The sequence below is a fragment of the Saccostrea cucullata genome, unplaced genomic scaffold (assembly GCF_032062105.1).
Source record: "Saccostrea cucullata isolate Sc308-1 unplaced genomic scaffold, CSIRO_AGI_Scuc_v1 ctg572, whole genome shotgun sequence".
NCBI lineage: Eukaryota > Metazoa > Mollusca > Bivalvia > Ostreida > Ostreidae > Saccostrea > Saccostrea cuccullata.
In genome coordinates this window covers 302,501-326,607 of record NW_026930578.1, presented here as the reverse complement: position 1 = coordinate 326,607, position 24,107 = coordinate 302,501, and the positions used below count along the sequence as shown (strand labels likewise).

At 32.4% G+C, this 24,107-nt stretch overlaps 1 protein-coding gene across 1 annotated transcript in view; it reads right to left on the bottom strand.

Annotated features, from left to right (window-relative positions):
• LOC134229157 (uncharacterized) overlaps nucleotides 1-24,107 on the bottom strand; it is a 71,900-nt gene that overhangs the window by 46,445 nt on the left and 1,348 nt on the right. Inside the window, 3 exon segments of the mRNA XM_062710861.1 lie at nucleotides 11,255-11,284; nucleotides 11,574-11,667; nucleotides 13,071-13,290. Coding sequence (XP_062566845.1) covers nucleotides 11,255-11,284; nucleotides 11,574-11,667; nucleotides 13,071-13,290 — 344 coding nt within the window.

Sequence of the window (24,107 nt, the reverse complement as noted above, 5' to 3'; positions counted from 1 at the left end):
CACTACCAATCCAGACTACTAACAAATTAGTTTACACACCCGAGAGCCACTAACGCAATATAGTCAATATATTGTATATAATCTTTTCCTGGGCATAACAAAGAATGACATTCCAACATATTTACTTACTCTCAGAACTCAAAAAGCTTCCATTGCCTACAATTTTTATCTCCGATATTTTTTATATCATAAATCATATCCCCCCCCTTAAATATCGATTCAATTAATCTCTAAGACTTTGAAAATACAACTGGACAAAATAAGAAATTATTTTTTGAATGTTTAGCTAAAGGAATTACCTGGTTATGTGAGAAAATTTTACGTAAATCTTTCATCATTCAAAAAGCAGGAAGTATAAAAGTTTCAGTACAATATTTTCACAAAAGACTATGTTTACATGTCATATGATACCCTTTTATTCAAATGCAAATGTATCCATGAAACTGAAACTGCCTTTTTTTTACTGGCCGTTTAAATACATCACAACAACATCATGGCACAGAAAGATTCCATTTTCTGTTAGGAAAATTTTCAAAAATTTGAAAAACTTGAATGTCAAAACAAATACTGTCAAAAACCCTCAACATAAGTGGACATACGCTTACAGGATTGGACACTTAGAAGAACTCTACATTAAATTGCTTGAACTTGTTTGACCTAAATACCTCAAGGTCAAAGCCTTTCTGAAAGGTCAACCTTTTACATATATTGATAAAATTTTCTTAGAATCTTTTCTGAAATGCTAAAACACAACAGAAAACATCAGCATTTTATCTTCCCTTTCAACCAAGGTCATCTCCATCAATTCCAAGGTCAAATCTGTTTGTAAAGCAAATAAACTTTTTGTCAGGGAGAGAAATCTTGTGGTAGTACCAGAAAGCTCAATAACAACTGCTTTACAATCTCATTTAGGGCTGCTGGCTGTTTTAAAGATTTAAGCCTTAGAAAGCTGTTCATCTCTCTCTCTCTCTCTCTCTCTCTCTCTCTCTCTCTCTCTCTCTCTGCTCTGAATCTTTAACTTAAACTGAAAACACATTGCTAAACCATTAATTTTATCATATGACATGTAAGTGGGAACATGCTTCTAGTTCCACATATCAAGAACAAGCACTTTATGTGTGTACTGTCTAGTCTCCTTTTTATGGCTGACATGCACACTACAATAATGCTTACTTAAACTTTAAATCTTTATTTGAATAAAATCACTGTTCACAACAAACCCTCAACATGTACACAATATATGTAATGCAGAAGTGACCAAAATCCCTTTCTTCCTCTTAAGCATTCAATATCACCATTCATACATCTCTTGAAAATAAAGAACTTCTTTTCAAGTTGAAACCTCTATAAACCAGTAGTATATGAATTTAAAGAAATATATTTTTTTTTAAATGCCTCAAAAGTGCCCAGTGCAATAATTATAAGGTGCTCTATGGTTCTAATCATCAAAGCAATATATGCTACAGGTAAATAAACTATAATTAACCATGAATACCATGATGGAAATATTTTTGAATGATTAATGCGTAACTTTGCACTTTACCTTCAGAATGACAAATATTCAATGCATGCAAAATATTTTAATACATACAGGTATTTATAACTGAAAACCAATTTCTCCTTTAAAATTATCTTACAAATTTATTATAATAGATTGAGATTTACCATGGCAAATGAAACACTTACATGAGATACAATATAGAAACTCCTTGTTAATTAAATTAAAGTCCTTGTTGTCAATTAAAGTTCCTGCAGGTCTACGTATAATCTATCGTATCTCTAATACACACATGGGACCCTCACACTGTCAGTGCTAGATTAACACTATACGTTATGGTCTATGGTCTGCGATTGAATTTTTTTTTTTTAAGTTTAAAACTTATCTGTCATCATCACGGGGCCCTCAAAGAGGGGATTTTTTTTTCGAATGACCTTCAGAGGTGAACAAGTATATTCAGCAATTTTCAATATGAAATATTTATATTAATTAACACACAAGTGCTTTTTTTTAATTTTTAACAAATTCAGCTCTAGATTGGAAGACATAAGTCAGTTATTTTAATTTTAAATTTAACCTCAAAACAAAATAAGACCCAAATTAGTAGGCAGGCAAACTTTTTAATAGCCATACAGGCACATACACAATGTAAATAAAAATTCATCTGTCACATTGTTTCAACAGATGCAGACCAGTTTTAACTATCAATAAACTTAAGGTAAAAAGTTGTGGTCTACATCAAGTGATAAAAGAATTTTTAAAAAATTAAATTTACAACAGCATTTCAAAGCTGCCGGTTTGAAACATAATTATTAAGTTTAAAATCAAAAGTGGCCCCTTCTGGGGCCTAAGAAGAAAAAACGAAATTTAAACAAATTGTTCAAGGTGCCCTCTAACAATCTCTAACAATCTTCTGATTTTCTACCCAGGGTAATATTCGGGAGAAAATGCATGACCTTCAAATACGCATCACCTTGGTACCAGTACAATCTACATCTTTTCTTTGTGCGACACTTACTCTTAACTTTCATAATACAAAAGAGGGTGGATGCAGGCATTGTCTGAAATTAGTGAAACTTAAATTGATAGTACCCTTTCCAAAACTTTTGTTATCAAATATATATATAGACTAGATCTGCATGTATCTCTTACTTGATTGAACCAGGAACCTTCAACAAATATTGTTTTCAAATACAAATATTCAGGGTACATGTGAACCCTGTACACTATATTCTACATATTCATTTGACTCTATGGATAAAGAAAATCTCCAAACAATATTCAAATTATAATATTGCTTACCTCTTTCTTTCTCAATTAATTATTATAGGATCGATCCTTTAGATTTTTTAACTTTCTCCTTTATATCATTAGTAAATAATTCCAGGGGGTGAGTTTTTAAGTAAGAAATATTACTAAAGATTTTCCCATAAACCAAGAAACTAAAACATTGACTTCATAAAACTACATCCCAAAGTTTTACAGGAGGGGACTTCACACCATAAAATGAAAAGATAAAAGTTCCCATGATGTAACCTAAGAGTTGATACTTGGCATTTTTATGGTAAATTAACACCCCAATTTCACTAATTACAATCACCTGACCCCTACTGAGAACTGAATGACAGACACTACTTGCTCACTGTCATATACATGTATAGTTTTTAGAAAATTGACTCATCCTGTGATTTCAATTATAGTTTTTTTTTTTTTTTTTTTTTTTTTTGGGGGGGGGGGTTCAATTTTATTTACCTGGTAAGTTTTGTGTTAATGAGATACATGTACAGATATATACTTCCCATCTTTCCAGTACACAAGAATTTTTATTTTTCCCCCTACCCCCCTAAGGGTGCCTCAATGGTTAGCCAGATTTGTAATGATACGCATGAGTGACCCCCAGGTATGCAGAGAGACACAATGACATCCCTAAAACCTTTCCCTCTCATAAAATTCTTACTTCACCTGTATCTTATATAACCAGGTGAAAATAGACATGTTGAAGGCATGTACAAATAAATTACAGAAGCACCAGCTCTCTCTCTCTCTCTCAAATATGGTGAGGCAAGTACATGGAATTTTAAAGTATAATTTTTTTTATGAATTAGCTCAATTTGTAAGTCTGCACCTTGCATTTCAATAGCTCACAACTGAAAAATATTAAATACCGGGGGTATTGGTTTTTTTTTTTTAAACTTTACTCTTTGAACCCCCAAACCCCTTCCAAAAAAACTGACCGGCACCATGAAAAAATTTCAAGTAAGTAACATCTTTCGGTCACCTGTAGAACATCAATCTTTATCACACCTGAAATTTGTGATAATTAACATATGTGTGTCAGGCCTTATCTTAATTGTTAGATCACTTGTAATTATATCACAAACTCATTAAATCCACACTCCTGGGTCCCAATTGACTTTATCTGGATGCAGATTCTTAACGGTGTGGTTTATCTTGTTTTATAACACGTGTAGATGTGTCAAAGACCTTCAATTTGACATCTTTTCAATCAAATTCACACACATGGCCATTTTTCACAAAACAGACAAGCAAAAGACACAGTCCATTTCTCTTATATTTTGGAATATCACATTTTTTTTGTTTTAGTAAAATCATTTGTTAGAAATCTGATTTTCATAGTTTCCTAAGTGTTCTCACTGTGAATAACTTGTGTATAAAAAAATTTTCATGCAAAGCATTTTTTAACAAAAAGTTTGTATGCACATGTTCAATGAATACTTGTACATGCAAAGGGGGCTAACTCTGTAATCTTATGCTGGAATACCAGTATATTTGGGACCTTTTAACCATGCAGTGCAAAAGATTAGTTTCAGCCCATTTAAAGATTAGAAGGATGGAGCATTAATAAACCCTGTCATACATTTCAGTCCACTTAATGAAAAACAATGACAAGGAAGCCATCAGTATTCTACAAACAAGACATCCGAACTTCCAGGCTTGAGAATTCGGTCACAACTTTCAGGACTAAATTGACACACAAAGAAATGGCAAAGTGACAACACTCTTGTTTGAAAACCTTTTGTCCGAGGATCCCCAGAGTTAAAATATTTGAGGACAGAGGGGCTATCACATCCATTCTATTGACAAACAAATGACTCAACTTCGCTCTTTCATTACATACAAGATAAGCGCTGTTTGGTATGTACAAATATCTCCCCTATCATATAATGGACTGGCATTAGTAGATTAGGCGACTGTGTACATTATACCCCAAAGTGAACTTATTTTAAAAGTCTTTCTGTATCCCCTGAACAAAGCCCGCACGTTAAATTCCCTTATTAAATATAATTTAGTCCAATGATACAGTGTGATTATTTATGTTACACGTAGCTTAACATTTTGCCCCCAAGTGTATTTAAAAAATTAAAGATTTTTGGCACTGGAAATCGAAATGCAATGAAAGGTTTTTAATAGCTGTCTTTCCGTGCTGAATGTTCGAGACTTAGTTTCAGAAAAATTTTTTAAAATGTGATGTTCTCTCAATTATGGTTTAGAGTCACGAAAGCAGAACACATACAAAAAAAAATTACCGATTACCTATACTTTGAATTAAGTTATTAAAAAATGCAAACCTGCAATACTGTTTGTATGTATTGATTCAGAAAGTCTAATTAAAAGATAAAATGGATACTTGTAAGATACCAAACAAGTGTCATTCCAGTGAACATATTATTATAATTATACCACCTAGTAAAAGCTCAGATGTGATAGAATTTGGACAAAGTTTTTCATTTTGCAATCCATTGCAAGTCCAGGAATCCTTAGTTGAAAGACTTATAGGCCTCAAGTCTATCTTGTCTTTTGAGTTCAATATTGCTAAGTTTTTTTCCCTAGCTCTCTTAATTTTAACACTTTGAGGCGCATTCACTACCAGCAATCAAAAACATTAGTTCATTTTCTTTTTAGCTCACCTGAGCTGAAAACTCAAGTGAGCTTTACTGATCGTCCATTGTCCATCGTCTGTCTATCTGTAAACTGTTCACATTTACAACTTTTTGTTCTCTTAATCTCATACATTGATCATTATTAAAAACCATTTCCCTTTTCCAAAATCCAGTTTCAAGCATGCATATTTTTCACAAAGTGAAAGTCAGAGACATCTTTACATGCAGCAGAGCTTTAAGACAATAAAAACAGTTCAATATTTTGCCGTTTCCAAAAGCAGCTTACCTGAGAATCTAACACGTTCTGCCAGAAATTAATGTTCTTGGCTCTTAAGTCCGACAGACTCTTTGACCATCGCATTGGATTATTCCGATGCATTTTCAATGAATATAAGCCGTTCCTCTCCGTAGATATATTTTATCACATACTTGACAAAAAAGGTTGCATAAAAAAATCCTCGCACAATTCTCTTCCTTATAATGAATTGAAGTTCTATGGAGATGTAAAAATTGTATTGTTCCTTGTAGGGGTATATATCTGCTATTCGATGTCTTTGTTTACATTTATTTCACAATAAACAATCTTCCTTTGATAATGTCCTCTATGCAAACTGTATATTTCGGTCAGTCATTGCCACAGTCCATTTAAAAAATGTGTGTACAAAATTCCAACGTGCAAAAATGAAAATTGCTACTTTGAGTCACAAGCAATAAATTACACACATATATTTTTTAATTACATTTTGAAATAATCACCATGCACAGCCAGCAATTTCATTTTTTTGTTTTCATCTGGTATTTGGAAGTTCATTAGTAAGAGTCAATGCACAGGTATGGAAAATATAAAAAAAAAAAATCAATTTTTTTCTCTCAATTCTTTATCTTCTCTGGAACAACAGAAAAGCTCTGGATCAAATCGAGACACTAAAAAAATTTCTAAACTTTGCAGAATGAAATTCCTTTCAGGTAGGAGATTGCAAACAAAAAAAAAATTGAATTCTCTGTCGATATTTTCACACTGACAGCTTTCCCAATCGTCAATGTGTCATCAAATAGGAATCTATTACGTACAGTCATTGACATGCTATTTTACCCTTAAACTGAAAGTAAATTCTCTCTGATCAGGTCCCTTTAATCAGATAGACAGGCTCGTGTGGTCACTCTCTTTGTACTAATATTGTTATTAAAAACAAGGCCTATTTCACATATAGGTATTAAAACCATTTAAGAGATTGAAGAAAAAAAAATTGAGATAGTCACAAAATTTCCAAATGGCTTAAAGAGATCTTGCTGATTGTGTTGCACCTCAATTCTTTATTTTGTTAAATTCCTCTTCAAGTAAATTGAGTTAAAAGGCTTTTAAGTATTGTAATTCCTTTCTCCTGCTATAAACACAGTGTAAAGTAGTGATGCAATCTCTACACACAGATATACAATGACTTCTCCTTTGAAATGAAAATATATAATGACTGCTCCCTGCTGGGGTTAGCTTCTTCTTCTAATAGTTTCACCTTATCCAGGTAAAGTTGTAAACAAACAGGTAACAAACAAATAAACAATAAAAATAAACAATGTAAATTCCTCCTCAGATTAAGTCCCCTGGCTTTCTTTAAACAGGTTACGTAACAAAACACGATCACCAAAGATAACATAAAAAAGAGAAGATAAAAAGAGAAATCAGTTTTAACTTTTCATTCACGACTCTGCGTTAACAGATATATATACACACAAGTCCTTTCTTGCCATGTAAAAACTACAGCCTGGAAAAAAATTTTAAAGTCTCCGTAAGAAAGAGAGAAGGTTAATCCTAAGGAATAAAAGTGAAAGTTTGATCTAAAGGTTAAAAGCTGCTTGATCCATGTACATTTAAATTGCCCTTGTTAACCCTTTGTATACAGTGTATATAGGTTTAACTTCTCTCTCCTAAACAGGTGCCAGTCTTGTCACATGAAAATAAGTCCAAGAGTGAATTATATTTTCAATTTGTCCTGCTTGAAAATACTTTATTTGTCCAAGAATGAATGGTCTTTTCAGATTGTCCTACTTGAAAATACTATAAAAAGTCCAAGTGTGAAATCAATATTTTCAAATTGACCTGTATCACGAACACTATCTAGGTAGACCAATTTGTCAAATTTAAACAATCTGTCTTTATGCACTAAAAATTTGAAACTTAATTCATTGCAGAGGAGGGTATCCCATCTAAAAGTTCCTTTATGTCTCTACAGAAAATTTGAATCAATGATTTAGTCATGCAGAGCAATATTGCTTATGGTTCCCCAAATTCATTTATCTTGCAACAAACAGTTCATTGAGATGTTCAATAAAACACTCTTTTCACTTTTATATCCTTTCATCAAAGAAATTGATGCTCCGTAATCAAAATTTCTTAAAAATCTTCCTCTGCAATCTTCCTTTGAAACACTGCACTATCCCAAGTTTGCACACAACCAAAAAAAAAAAATCAAAACGAGCACTTAGCGTGCTTAGCAATCATTTTGATTTGACATGACAGCAAAATCTCTCAGGGCTAAAAAAAATCCATGCACGTGAAGAAAATAAACCTGATTTATACACCTTTCATCCAAAATCTCTCTGGGTCACCAAACAGTATCGAATACAAAAAATCCTATGGTCTAGCTGGTCCCCTTGTCACATTACAGGGGTATCAGAGCCTTGTAACATGCATGTACCTGGGGGTTCCCAACAGGTGTAGAGAGCCAGACAGCCAGATACACTTTTTTTTTTTCCGTGTCTCACGTACGTTTGCTCCAGGCCCCCTTAAGGTTATACACACAAACATTCCTATCTCTCGGATTCTCCTCGTTTGTCATGTTCGTAACAAGGATTGACAGCTGAAATAGGCGTCTGACCAGCCATATAATACACAAGTCGGTACTGTTCTCTTTCACCTTATGTACATGGGTGCTAGCTGCTTCATTGAAGGAATGGGGAAACTCGTAAAACAAATATATCTCTCCCTTCCTCATTTTTAAAAAAAGAAAACCATTAACTTTGAGCAAATAACAACCTTGAATATGGCAGCTTATCATAAATCAAGTATGTTCTAGAAAAAAAAAATTTCTTCATTAATAATGGCCAGCATTTCTTTTTCTCTTCAATCAACAACATTCCTCCTCTTTATTGATGTATTATCTATTATAAAAAATTTAGACCTTACAACACAATTCTTTTTTCTCTAGAAACATGCTGAATCTCAATTTTTCTTCCCCCTTCATCTTTCTACATTAACTTAAAGCTTCATCATCCCCCCTTCTCTGTGCCCCTCTAATTATAAATTCAAATTAGTCTGTCCCGCCATGTAATTTTAATTGTTTCCCTCCTAAATAAGCTGATAACACAGTTTCCAAATTAGAAGGGTTTTTATCACTGAACTTCAGGGTCCTGACAGCGTTTTACTGATACAGCCCAGACACAGAGCACAATTAGCATCTAAACCACAAACCCACCCAAGATTTTGTGTGACTTGGAATTACAAATTTATCACAACTTGATAATGGGTCCCTTAATTGCTGTCTTAAATTTTTTGCTGAAGTATCAAAATTTGTCCTATCATGTCCAAGCTTTTCTTTAAATTATTCTCACATTGCTTCTGTCATTTGAATTTGTTTTGTTTTTTTTTTTTAATGAATTTTATTTTTCATATAGAGTATTATATCCTGTTAAACCTCATTTAATACAAATCCAATTTAATGAAAATGATGAGGGTAAAATAAATCAAGAAAAAGTCATTGGGACTTCCAAATGACATCACAGTTCCATTATATTGAAGATATTGAAATTCAAGAAAGCAAAGTTTAACTGCATATCATTAACACCAACTATCAAAGTCTACTAACAGACAGACAGACAGAGAAGATGATTGAAAGTGTCAATCTTCTTTCAAGAGTAGGCCTGGGGAGCCTCATCAAATCCTGTCCTTACATAAAGCTTAAACACCCAATTTTTTGTTAACGCCCCCAAAATCTACCTGATTCAAGATCAATAATTTACCGCCTGTCAATCATTAAAAAAAACAATAGCTTCTGATTTGATTGACAGGCCAGCTACCCGTGCTACCTGATAGTCTGAGTTTGTGGCTTTTGAAAACGATTGCCTGGTCACGCGTCAAACACTTTCATGTAGCCGCCGTGTATACAGGGGGGTTAAAAAAAGAATCTTGGTAAAATTTTATTTCAAAAACAATTGTGAGTAGATAATTATTAACGTGACTTCTTAACGGCTATATTGTATTTTAGGCGATATTCTAATCGCGGTACATTGTATATATGTTCACACGACGGATAGGCCTATGAATGGAATATTTTATTGTTTTTTTTTATTTTAATATTTACAGAAGTTTAATTAGGAAAAGAAATGTTTTCTTTGTAGTTTTACTCTGTGTTCATTTCTTTAATTCAACATTCTTTCAAAATATAAAAACGATATTTCTTTATAACTTTTTTTCTTCATTAGATATCGCTGAAAGTATAAATAATAAATTTTATATGGAAATATCTGTTATTTCAAGTAGTTTCACTCAAATTTAGACACAAAACACGGAATGTTGACCTTGATCACCAGACACAGACTTCCTGTGTAATGCTACGTGTATAAAGATTTTTACATCTTGGGTATTGGGGGTCTCCAGGTAAATAACACCACTGTTACTTGGACCACTCCCCCTCCTCAGGTAACCGTACGGTAAAAAAATTGGGTCTTTAAATCAAATGCACATATATCTATCTCCTTAATTCTCCTCAGAATCAGACATCAACTTGAGGCACAAATGGTTTATTTTAAAATTCATTTGCATTTTACTATTGTTTAATGTACCCTGCATCAATAAATATGTTATATCAGATTTTGTCACAAACAAAATACTGCAGATTTGATTTCTTCAAAACATCCCTTGAGTTTAATTTATAAACTCTATTTAGTTAATGCAATATGACTTTTCAAAATTCAGCAAAATCTATCTCAGGATGGTGAAGAGGGGCCTTCTCTTAACCTATCCCTCTTTCTCCCCCCCCCCCCCCTGACCCCATCCCACCCCATCTCACTCTTCCACACCTAGTTTTCTTCTTTTTTTTCCTCTACCTCCTCTCATCAAAATCCCCTTCTTTCCCAACTCTCTAAGCCCCCCTCCTCCTTTCTAACATTACTTCTTTACCATCAACCAAAAATCTCCCTTTCCTACCTTTCATTTTCACTCTCATACACAAAACAGCATGCAAAATTAAAATAATTAATTAAAGCCAACCATGCACATTTTTTTAAGTCCAGAGCACGTTTTAAATGCTTAATTTAATTTTTTATTGGATTAAAGAAAATACATAATTTTCATGCAAGACGAAAATTTCAAAAATTAGAAGAGTTTGGGAAAATAGGGGGGTAATCCAGGCCAAGAACATATAAATTAAGGTTACTAAGGTTACACAAGTACATCAAATTATTTTATAACAGGATTATAAAATTCAATGACATCATGAAATTCATAAAATAAAAATATATTTTCATTTTTTACCCCCACCCCCAGTGCAAAGCTAAAATTTTACATAAAATACTGTAAACCAACTTTTATTCGCGACGACTTTAGATTTAAATATTTTAAAATTTTAATATAGACTTTAAGAATCGGTTCGCGGCGAGAAATATTCTGACGCAACTTCGCGAAAATGTTGGTTTACAGTAAACAACTAAATATTTCAAAATTTTAATTATCACTGCATGTGCAGCTACATATTATTTATTATTTTAAACCTTAGTAATTGTGATAAAAATATGAAATGTGAATTTCATGACATCAAAGGTTTGGGGTAAAAACTCACATCATGCAAATTAGGAAGCTTACCTTTACTTTTTGAGGTTTTTTCACAAAGCCCTTTAATAATGAATCAAAACATTTGCTATATTTCTTATGAAAAACTCGCAACAATATTGGCTGCTCAGAGCAAAAGGGAGATAACTCAAAGAAGTCTCTCTAAATTTTCACTTGTGTCATGTTTAAAGACACTACATTTTCTTTTTCTAAATGTGTTTAATTTCTGATTACCCTGTAAACAGATTTCGATCGCTGTCTATTCTACCATTTTGTCAGAGACGATTTCTCAGACCAGTAGAGCTATAAATGTGACCTTTTTTTCTTGCTATAAAGTAAAGTTTAGACTTACATCTTCATGATCAGTTTCCTGCTCCATGTCTCTGAATTTCTCTAGGAGTCTCTGACTTTTTCTGTGTGCTGCAGGGCTCAGTTCTGTTGACTTTCTGTAAGAAGCAATGAACATTTTAGAATAAGACACAAAAAATAACTCCTTATAAACTCAATCGAAAGTGGTAATATCACAAATAATGTAAAGCATGCTTTCAGCAAAGTGCAAGGGACAAAAGAATTTGATCAGTTATGATGTTTGCTATATATCCAATTAGTCTGTAATATATTTTGAGACTTGCTATGAAATCTCTTCTTTTTTATGTTCTTTATAAGTGTGTTGGCAATAAAAATCAAATTTTACTGCAAGTATGTAAAATGTTACAAATTGCCAAAAAATCCAAATTCATTTCAAACTGAAATCCTTTATTAAATGTGACAAAATGTTTGTTCTTTTAACCATGCAATTGCAACTTAAACATCTTTTTAAAAAAGTTTTAAATGGATTTTTTAGTTTGAAATTATCATATGATATATCTTGTAAATTTAAATATGCTCAAATTGAATATTATTCATCACATTAGTTTCCTTTAGTATATTTTGCAAACTAAATAACTTTCATCCAAAATTTTAAATCACTTTAACCTCACTTCACAGTTCAAAAATAAAGATTATTTAATAACCACTGTGTCTCACATCAATCTCTTACAATTTTTAAATTAAAGAAAATTACATTTTTTTTTCAATGGTTTGCAATTATTATTCCTTTTTTGTTTTCTATAAGCACTGCTTATAGAATTTCTTTATCTTATGACTTGTGAGTTTGTATTTTTGAACCATATTCCTGTTAAGTTCTCTATCACAGTTAAACACGCTTATAGCAAACACACTTAAATTAAACTTACAGCAAAGTGATTTTAATTCCCCTAGCATTAAAACATATTGTGAAACTAAATGGTACGTTTCATGAAGCAACTTCTATATAAAAGCATGTTTTCCTGTAACACTAAATTCTGTTTTTTTCTTTTGACTTACGAGTTTGTATTCTTGAACAGTTTTCCTGTTTATAAGTTCTCTATTGACTTAAGAGTCAGTATTCTTGAACGGTTTTCCTGTTATGTTCTCTATAAAACACTGATTTACAATTTCCATTTTTGATGACTTACGAGTTAGTATTATTGGACAGATTTCCTGTTTATAAGTTCTCTATTGACTTACGAGTCAGTATTCTTGGACGGTTTTCCTGTTATGTTCTCTATAAAACACTGATTTACAATTTCCGTTTTTGATGACTTACGAGTTAGTATTATTGGACAGATTTCCTGTTAATATGTTCTATATTGACTTAGGAGTTTGTATTCCTGGAGGGTTTTCATGTGATGTAAGTTCTCTATTTACTTATGAGTTAGTATTCTTGTTAAGTTCTCTATTTACACAGATTTATTATTTTCCACTTTTTTATGACTTATGAGTTTGTATTCTTTGAGTTTTCCTATTAATAAGTTCTCTATTGACTTACGAGTTTGTATTTTTGGACGGTTTTCCTGTAATGTTCTCTAGACTCGTTAACGCTGAGTTGTGCTCGCTCCTGAGCTGCTCTAGCTGTCTGATCGCCTGATCGCGTTCCTCGACGGCCTTGGCGTTCTCCCTCAGCATCAGATCTCGCTCATTGAGAGCCAGTTCCAGGCTGAGCTGTAGGGCCTGTGTCGGCTTTTTCTCTCCATCTGGGGAAAGACTGCCTGAAAATAAAATTTCAAAATGTTGACATCAACAGAGCATACAACATTACAGTAGAACTGATATCTCGAATACCAGGGTTATACATCTCTTAATATTCAGAAATCAGAAGCAGCGTTCTTATTTCTTCAATAAGAAAGGGTGATGCTAAATGCTAATGATATAATAGATATGATAGGAATTTTGAAGTTTTAAATTTATTTAATTGAAAGATTGCCTAAAAAGTAAAAATTTAAAAGTTTTGTTAACAGAGTATACAACATCTAATACAGTTGAGCTTAAGTATCATGAACACTCCAATATCTAGAGTACCATGGAAGTGATTTTGGAGTCCCAATCACTTATAACTCCTTTAATTATTTCACACAAAGTGTCTCTAATCCTAAGATACTGTAGTATCTCAAAGTTTTTGTCTTAGTCCCAGTGAGTTTGAGAGAATGGGGCTAGAATGTATTTAAAATCTAATTATTTATCTTAGCTATTTTTTCTCTCTCTCTCTGTCTCAAAAGCAAAAAGCAATTTTTTTTTTTTTTTTTTTTGGGGGGGGGGGGTGTTCATTTTGGAGACAGAAATTTCCTATATGGGATTATGAATTTGAACTACCCTGGTAATTAAAATAAGGAAATGGTGATTCTTATGACATAGAAGAAATGTTGAAGTTCCAACTTCAATTGAATGGAAAGGGGGGGGGGATACGGAAGCCACTTTCTTATTCGAGATTATGAAACTAAAATAAGGGAAATGGTAATGCAAATGACATAGATGTAACTGTAATTGAAATTTTGAAGTTTCAACTTTTTATTTAATTGATATTCAAGAACTTTAACAAGAATAATTTAAAACTCTAAGCCATTTAGTATTTAAATGAATGTCACACGCCAAATGTCAACAGTTCCTCATTTTTCTGTAAAAGGAAACATAGAACAAAATTCAATTTATCTTTATATCAGATTTGGCAACTGAAAGTGGTATAGAAAAAATTAAATAAGGAAGAGATCAGCATACAAAACCTTGCAATGTCAAACTTTCTTGGTGCAATGCAATTAAGCTTAACACAGGGTAATGGGTTAATTAACATAATTTGGAAATTATCTAAGGAATCGCTCAAACTTAATTTGCACAATTCATTAAAAATAGTAAGGGATATGTGTCAACAAGAAATTTCTTTATATTGCCCCAATGCCCTAATTTTCAATTCCAAAAAGGTCATGCAGTGTTTGTCGCATTTAATACTGAGATTTTCTTAGCAATAAGTCAAAGACATTATTTGCAGCAAATGAAACTCATGTCAGTAAAACATGCTAAGCTGCAATAAAATGTAACTCCCCCCTTTTTTGGAGGGGTGGGTGGGGGGACCTCCTAAAAACATCTGGCTTACAATGATTACTGCAACAGAGGAATGGATTGAGGGTCATTTTGTACATTACTGCAATGCATATTATTTGTTTTGAAAAATTACTATTTTTCTAAAACCCTGGTAAATCTAAATGACCCTTCCTGAAATTTGAGTCACCCTCATAAAAACATACTGCACATATGAATAATATCAGAAATCAAGATGATTCATACACACACAAAAAAAAATTTGTAAAAAAATACCTTTAAACGCATCTATCCACAAAAATATCACATCAAAAATTAGGCTCAATTTTCACTTTGAGCGTTCCATTTCAATACCTTTCAGCAAAGGACCAGACATAACCGCTAACAACCTGATGTAAAATAATACAGGGGGGAACTAATAAGCCACGAAGACCCCATTTTTTTCTCATACTATACTTTCTTACAATTCCATTTAAATGCATTTAGATTTCCAGATATAGTCTTTTTTGTGTTGTATGCTGTACCTTAAAATAAGATTAATTTTTGTTTGGAAGACATTATACCTTTTATAACAGACATAAAGTGGTGTTCATATTCTGTTTTTAATTAATGTATTCAGGTAGCTTAAGAAAGGGTTTAAAATCTAAAACTTTTTGTCAACATTGCACAGGCAAATTGTTCCTTTTTTTGTGCCCTGTAAATTTAGTGCTAGGCTATCATGCCAAAAGTATATATAAAGTTAGGTTTTTTGGCCTTTATGCATGCAGCATGAAGATTTTATTTTTTATGAACTTGAACTTTAATACTGACTAATACAAATTTACCTTGCACTGAATCATAAATGAAATCTGGTCTTTTTATGACTTTTTTTCAGAATGCAAGAAAAATTTCTTAGCAATATTTCATGAATGATGACCATGGCATTAAAACTTTGAAGTGACCTCATCAATACTTACAGCTTGACCATCTCTAGCTGAATATGGACATCTTACAAATATCAATCAAATTATACACACCATACAAAATATTCTGAGATAATCACCTTTTTAATTTATAACATCAAAATGAGCAAAAATGCATGTAGTGTATGAAAATTAGTATGAACACCTTTCAAAACAGCCATGCAATCATAAACATCTTATAAAATGTAACTGAACATTGAAGATTCTAATGTAACTTTTCCCTTCACAAAATCCACTTCTGAATCTGAGTGACACCTAGCTAAAATACTCCAAGGAACTTAAGTCTTATGCTGTAGTGTTACACCCGTAAATCCTGTAAGGGGGGCTATCTTATACCTGCACAAACACCTGGAAATGAATCAAAGGCTGGATAACCTCTAAACAGGCCCAAAACCACGAGAGACCACATAAGACAAAGGCACCACAAGTGATAAACGTAAAGGAGGAAGTGAGTCAAGATTATGACTGATATATATACCAATGTCACTCAGAATAGGCCCTGAAATAGACCAGACCATTTAAGACCATCATAGGACTTTGGTCATGTCATGAAGTGCAAAAACTAATTATATTACAGACTAATTAATGCCAACGTTACAGGGGTTTGTTAAATGTTACTAGGTCATGTGGGGGGGGGGGGGGGGGGGATCTAGAATTTTCACCCCTTTGCACTTTTTGGTACAAAGTTTCTGTAACATGTTTAGCTTAGTTGTAATATATGCTATGGCCCTGTGGACATTCACAGTATTTTAATTAATTCAAATAAGAAATGCAGTGGTGTGCATATTTCTCTGCATATCTAATTTCCAAGGCCTATCTTGTGTGTTATTCTTGTAATATATGAAGGCAACCATCCTAATTGCCTGTGTATAGATAGGAAAAAATTACACACTGATAGCAATGCCTGCAATCTGTATATTTTCATGCATAATTTGACTGAATTAATGGGTCTATACAGTGTCATGTGAATGGTTTAAGAAGAGGAAAAAAATATCAGATGTAAAATTGTGTAAAACAAAAGCTTATAGGCTAATGAAAATTTGTATAATGTTGTTTTATGATAAACTTTTTTCTTGAAAGACATTCTCTACTATGAATTCAATTAATTTGCATTATAAAAGCCTCAAGTCTCATTCAGACTCTTCAAAAGATTTAATCTTTTATTACCCCAAAATCTTTGATTTTTTTTATTTTCTAAAAATATACTGTTACAGTGTATATTTATATCATTATTTGTCTATTTTTCTCCATCTTTAATCAAAAATCCTGTAATTACCTGTACCAAGAGCACTAATCAGAAATCAAGTTCTGTTCAATATCATTGACTCGCCTCTAAAACATTTTCCCCAAAACACAAATGTCAAGCCCATGTGCTCCGACATCTACCACAGACACTGATTCTTCTTTTATCAAGGGTTACCGTTACGTTTTAGAGGTCTGCTCAACTCCCTTATCATGACAAGAACACAACTGACATGGAATGTAAACAATCAAATAGACATCTTTAGTTGGCTCATCGTTTTAAAAAGAACACAAAGATAACTGGCTGGTATAGGTTATTTTATCTTCTACAATGGGAAAAAAGTTCTTTGTTTGACAACAGAGGATTCTGACACTTGATACACAAATCTGAGTTTGCATGGGGGCTGCCATTTTGTTTCAAGTGCATTCAATATCAACTACCATGCATAAGTATCAATTCTACCAAAAACATTGATTGGAAACTGTACAGTGAAATTATCTTATAGGAGACACCACTACTTTCAAAGAAATTGGCTGGATTAGGCTCTCCTGATTATAACTGAATTTGCTACTAAATGGGACTTAATTAAATTAAAGAATGTAATAGGCAAGATTTCAGAATACAGAACACCTGGATTAGACAAGTTTTACTGTACCCTCTGATTGCAGAGATGTCACAGAGATCCTTAAGTACCTTAACCACCAACCAATCCCCACTCCCATCCCAAACCCTCACCCAATTTCATTATCATCACAACTTCAGATGTAAACCTTAAATTTAGAACACAAGATAAATATCATATCAGAATTTTTAGATCTATCTTCTTCTTGATTTTTTATTATAGATTATAGAAAGGAAAATTTACAGACTGGAATTTTTTTTTACAAACTTGAATTTTTTTTTATCATTTATCTGAGTCTGTTAGAAACCCCCCAGATAGTAAGATCTTAAATAAGCATGACACTGATGAAAGGAGAGGGGGGAAATCTGAAAGGAAAAGAGGGTAAAAAAGTTTTTTCTGTATCTTACTCAATTTAACTGCCAAGCATTTCATCTAAAAATACACACCAAGAACTGATCTATCTAGATTTGCACCAAAAAAATTTAAAATCTGTTGAATTTTTTAAAAAAAATCTCCCTTGAGCTACATATGTAATTTTTTTCACCTTGTCTTAATTTAACATATATATTCTTTGCATTTAGAAACTTTACAGATTTACAAAAAACAGGATTAGTGTACATTCATGCATGCAAGACTTCTCACTTTGTTTCTCCATTCATTAACTAATTGCTTTAATTAATTACATCTTTCAGATGAGACCTTAAAACTCATGAAGCTCATCATGCTCATGCAGTTCATGTTTTGGTAGGCATTGGCATGATAAAGATTCCAGTCCCTGCTCAACGACCCTGAGTGCCAAGTATAGGTCTAAATTTTAAGCCCTTCATGTATATGGTGATGTCTCTATATGAGTGAAAAATTCTTGAAATCAATAAATTTATTTCCCTTAAATGTTTGTTAATCTTCATCATTAAACTGCATGAAGTGAAAACAACCTTTGGAGCATATATTTAATTTACTGTTCAATCTGAACAAGGAAACACAAGTCTGAAGACATAAGATTACTACACTGAATATCTAATTAAACAAAGAGTGACCTGCAATTAATGACATGCATTAATTAATTGCAGATTGCATCTTAATTGCCCCTAAAATTGGCAAACACACATCAAAACAAGTAGGCCAATATATTTACTACTGTTTACAATTGTGCTTTGTGTCCCGTATTTGTAATTTAATTTGTTTTTTAAGTCTTACAATGGTGTATCCTAAGGACTACAAATTTAATCTACAACTGGTTTTTACTACCATATAGTATAATTTAAAGCCAAGAATATTTACATGCTGAACTGCATGAAAACAAAAGTTTATTGCAATGCATGTGCACATAGACACAATATACTTTTCATCGTAACTATGTTCTTCTTTTCTTTTGATTGATTTTATTTTTTTAATGACTGAGATAGCTGTCACAATTTCTGCATGTGAGATGTAACAATTTTTCTATGCTGAAAATAACACATTACCAATCAATATGTGTTACTGTATGTAAATTAATTAACAGCTTTCAACTGATCATGAAACGTACTTATTATCCCACCAAAACTACATATGCAAACAACATTTTTGACAAATTCAAGAATTTTACAACTACATGTATATGCATTATTTTACAGCCTTCAATTCTTTTAAAAAGTTTCAACATTGAAAATATGTTTTCTTCATCAATCTTGCCAATATGCATGATATGCAACTTTAATGCAAAATATTTACAACTCTAAATTGTCAAATACCAAAAATCAAACAGAAAAAACACTAAACACATACAGTAACGTATCTCAAATCAGTTCCCCCTTACCTTAGCTTACCTGCACTTCAAATGTCAACAGCGGGTCCAAATGTAATCCGGTACTCGATTTAAAAACAAAACAAATTCAAAAAGTCCCTGTCTTTTAACTGCATAAACAGTCAACGTTTTAATTCCTCGAGCACAAAATCTGTTTTGCAAACAATGAAACTGTCTTCTCTCAGAAAAATCTGTGTCCACTCTCAGAAGAAACTTTTTTGTCAGAAAAAAATTTCCTTTGGGAAGATTTGAAATCTACGAGGCGTCTGTGACCCAGATTTACCTGTGATTGTGTAGGTTTCACTGAGTCGCGTAGCCTGTATACTATCAACTAGACAAGAGAGAGAGGGGGGCCATGCCATTAGGGAACTTCTCAAAAGTGTTCCCATACACAATACATATGTCAGAGAATAATTTTCATTAGAATCACATACAAAAGTTAGCAAGACTAGCTGCTATCACTAGTAAGTACATTCAAGTGAAGCATACGCAGCTCAGATTGGGGAATGTCTCAAGAAATAAAAAAAAATAAACTTTTTTTATCATGGATGTACCTGGGTGATCTGGAAAATAGATTAAAACTTATTTATCTGTAGATTTTATTAAACCATTATTACATGCTTTTCACTGAAATTCTTTATCTCAAATCTGTAACTTTTCTCATTTGTTTTTGAAAACATTCATTAGACAAAGCTTCCCATAATATTGGAAACCAAATGAGAGAAAATTTTTAAACTGCTAAATGCTTTATCATTTTTTTTACTTTTTAATCATAAAAATCAAGAAATATCCTCAAACAAGATCTTGCCTTTGAAGATATACAATTGGTCCCTCTCTGTCTCTCTCCCAAAGTCATGCCAATGAAAGCCCATTAGTACAGTGTAGTTTTTAAGGGGGTAGTTATTTTTAAATATAAAGAGTGTGTACTTTTTTTTAGCAAATTTCTGCCTATTCAACTCAGTATTATCTGAGAATGGTCAATTTACAAGAGGGCAAACAACTTTTTACAAGTTTTAAAAAGTAAAATTCTGATTTTATACAGAGCCCGCACCTCAGATCTCCATATATTTTCCATATTCAAAATAAGGAGAAAATGCGGACGGGAGTATTTGGACTAATTTTCCGCATTCATTCCAGATTTCCGTAGATTCAAATTTCCAGATTTTCTCCGTATTCAAAATATGGAGAAAATATGGATTTAATTTTTATTCTCTCCAGATTTCCGCATTTCCATATATAAAAAATATGGAGGTATTTACTTGATTGATAAAATGCGGGAATACAGAAATCTGGAGAAAATACGGAGTTAATCACATGGTTATAAATGGCTTAAAACTGCTACATGATGCATACATACATACATATTTACAAAACCATCAACAATGTGCAAAATTATGTACAATTTTTTATACCATTATGAGAAAAACATTTAAATGAATGAAAAATTTACACATTATGGACACGAGCAACGTATTGGATCTTATATCTTTGACAAACAAACAGAGGAGCATGTATGGAAAAAGTTTGAACTTTTATTAAGCCACAAATTCATCATGAAAAAAATAAGAATGTGGCATTTTTTTTGATATATATAAATTAAATGGAAATCTATTCATTCTATAAAAGCAAAAGTGGTAGTGAAAAGTTCAACACTTTTAGATATTGGGGGAAAAAATAACAATTGACATAGCTAGCATTGAATATTTACCAAAAAAAAGCAATTTTATAGACATTTTTATCGATCTGGATCACATTTGCCATTTTCTACCTGCATTTCTGATTCATATTTCTCACATTATTCAGTTTATATCTCTGATGTCTGTGCTTTACACCCATCTGTCCAATAAAAATTTTCTTCAGACTTCTTTGTAATTTGTAAGGTCACTGCATGTTTAATTTCTTGCAGCAGCACTTGCGGTCAAATTGGCAAATCCTATAAGTTAATAAAAAATACTTAAATTATGGTGCAATATTAATAAAATTTAAATTAATTGCTTTTATTCCTTTTATAATCTTTTTATAAACACAAGTTTGGGTTCTTCAATTTTATATCAATTTGACTGTTCTTAATTAAACAAGCAATTAAAAAGAAAAAAAAAAGAACATATATACGTCATACATAACCATCCATGAACCAGCTTTATTGAAGCCTGTTAAAATCGCAGTTAGTTGAATAACCACTTATACTTTTTCAGAAAATCTCCTCCTTTTGCACAGATGCTACCAAAATAAAATGTATGGTAAATCATTGCTAGAGATTACAGCCCATGGCTCCCCAAAATTAATTTAACACCTTTAGAAGTTCTATGAGCTGATTGAATAATTTGAATCATATACTGGGCATATTGGCTGAAACGAACGTAGCCTGGTAGCTCAGTCCTACGCCTAGAGCAATTTTATTTTCATCATCACTGACACACATTAAAAAAAATATGACTGACCTACTGTATATGAAATACGTGTATCTGCATCTATTGGTTGATACAGCAATACGATCTCAGGCTTCCTGGTCAACAAACCTCCTCTTCAAAACAGTGCAGACGTTACAACATGGAAGCCAAGGTCAAATTTTGGCGGTCTGTTGTTTATATTAATTGATCACTGAGCCCGACTTTTTGAAACGTTCTTTCGATCCCGATCAAATTGTACATAACATTTAGTAGAAACAGAGAACTGCTGAAGTCCGGAGCTCTGTATTTTTTCCAGATGAAAAATATTCTAAGTTAAGAGTTAAATATTTTTCCAGATGAAAAATAGACTAAGTCCAATTCTCCGTATTATTTCCGTATATTTTCCAGATTATTTCCGTATATTTTCTGCTTTTCCGTATGGTTAATTCTCTCTGTATTTTTTCCACATTTTTTCCATATTTAAAATGAAAAAAATTTAAATATTGGTGCGGGCGAGCACAAAAGTCAGACAGAGTTATATCATGTATATAACAACTAATTTTTAGACTTAAAACATGCAGTATAAAATCTTAGAGTTCCAAAAATTTAATGTCCTTGCACTTTAAATATTATGCACTTAAAATCATGCCCATGCACACATTCCAAAGCTGAATGCTGCAAGGATGAAGCCGATGCACAAAGTACAGTTTACTTGGGGGAATGCACAGGGGGCAATCACTTTATAAACTTGTATAAAATTTAATTACTTTCAAAAGATATATCACCATTGACATTTCCAAGACATCTATTTTTTAAATACTTAACATGATAATAAATTATAATACAATTATGCAACCACAATAAAAAAAAAAAGGCATTTCCCCATGAAAGATCTAATAGTATCAGCACTGACATTTCCCAGATACCTATTTTTGAGAAACTTATCATGACAATAAAATATATTAGTCTCACAGAAACGCCATAATAAACTGCATGTGATTAAACAGAGACACCACTAGTCTGACCCTACTGCAGTAAAACTCCATCATAATCGATCAACTACGTGCACATCTTTTTCTATCACCAAGTGACCAAATGACAAATACAACCCACAGGAAGGGTCTACTCTGGTCAACAATTGGTCATTTTATGTCCAGACTAAGACCGTTAATATCCATCGATCAATCTGGATCAATCAAACTTTTTTATCATTTCATGTCTGTGCAGTAAAAATAGCATTGCATATTGACCCAACAACATTTTCTTTTAGGTTTTCATAGAACTACAAGAGAAAAACTTTTCGACTGAAGCTGATATGATTGGAATTATATAATTATCTGCAATTAAACCATATTATTAATTAAATTTAAATTTAATTTTGCTCTGACATTCCTAAATTCTATAATTTGTTAGATGTTAATATTTTTTTTTCTTTATAACATGTAGCCTGAAACAAAACTTTTTAGTGTGAAAAATTGTATTTTTTTTCTTCTTTTATGTTCTGTCTTCTCATAGAAGTTTGCTGTATTAATTCAGATATGGGCAAATAACTATGGATGTGTTCAGCCATACAAAAATTCTTTGACAATTCAAAATGTTGCAATTTTTTCTTTACATGCATTTTTATTACGTAAGATGTATAACCTCAAAAAAGTAAGTTACATATGATTAACATGCTCCAGTTGGTAGTTATTTTCAGTGCTGTACAGGGCTCGACATTAACTTTTTTTCCTACTTGTGCATTCGGACAATTGACCAAGATATTTACTTGTCCGAACTTCAACTTCACTTGTCTGAAAATTTTTCTATGAATATCTTATCCTATCAACTTGAAAACAATTACTGAAATTAAAAAATTAAATGTGCGTGATTTATTAGTGTTGTTATTGATAAATAAGACAAACACATATAGAACAAAATTTTATCTAGACTTCTTGTCCTGACAACCATTTAAATGTTCGCAAGTGAATCTGTAATATCAGTCAAATATATTCCAAACTCGCATACCTCGTAAGATCCACACCATGCAATAGTATGGCTGCAATTAGTGAACATCGATCCCGATCAAGTGTGTAGCGATTGATATCGGGATCGAAATTCTGGTTTATTATGTACTGCTTCCGTTTTTATTTGATAAACTTTTCAATAGTTTTTTTTTATTTAATATTTGAAGACTTCTTTACATAAAAAATCACTTGTCCAATCGGTCAAGTGCCCAGCAATATTCACTTCCGTAATCTTTTTTCATTGGTACCGGACAAGCGGACAAGCGTTAATGTCGAGCCCTGTTGTAAGAGTTACTCCTTATGATTCAGGGGCTAACAAATCCCACTGCCCAATGCCCAGTGAGTTTTAAGGACGAGCAAGTGAAATTTTATCAACCACTTGCCCATAGGCAAGGGACGTTAAAAAATAAATCCAAATGCTAGTCATAGAATTAAAACTTGGCACAGAGGCTTGCATGTTATACTCCGTATCTGTCTGAAGTTCCAT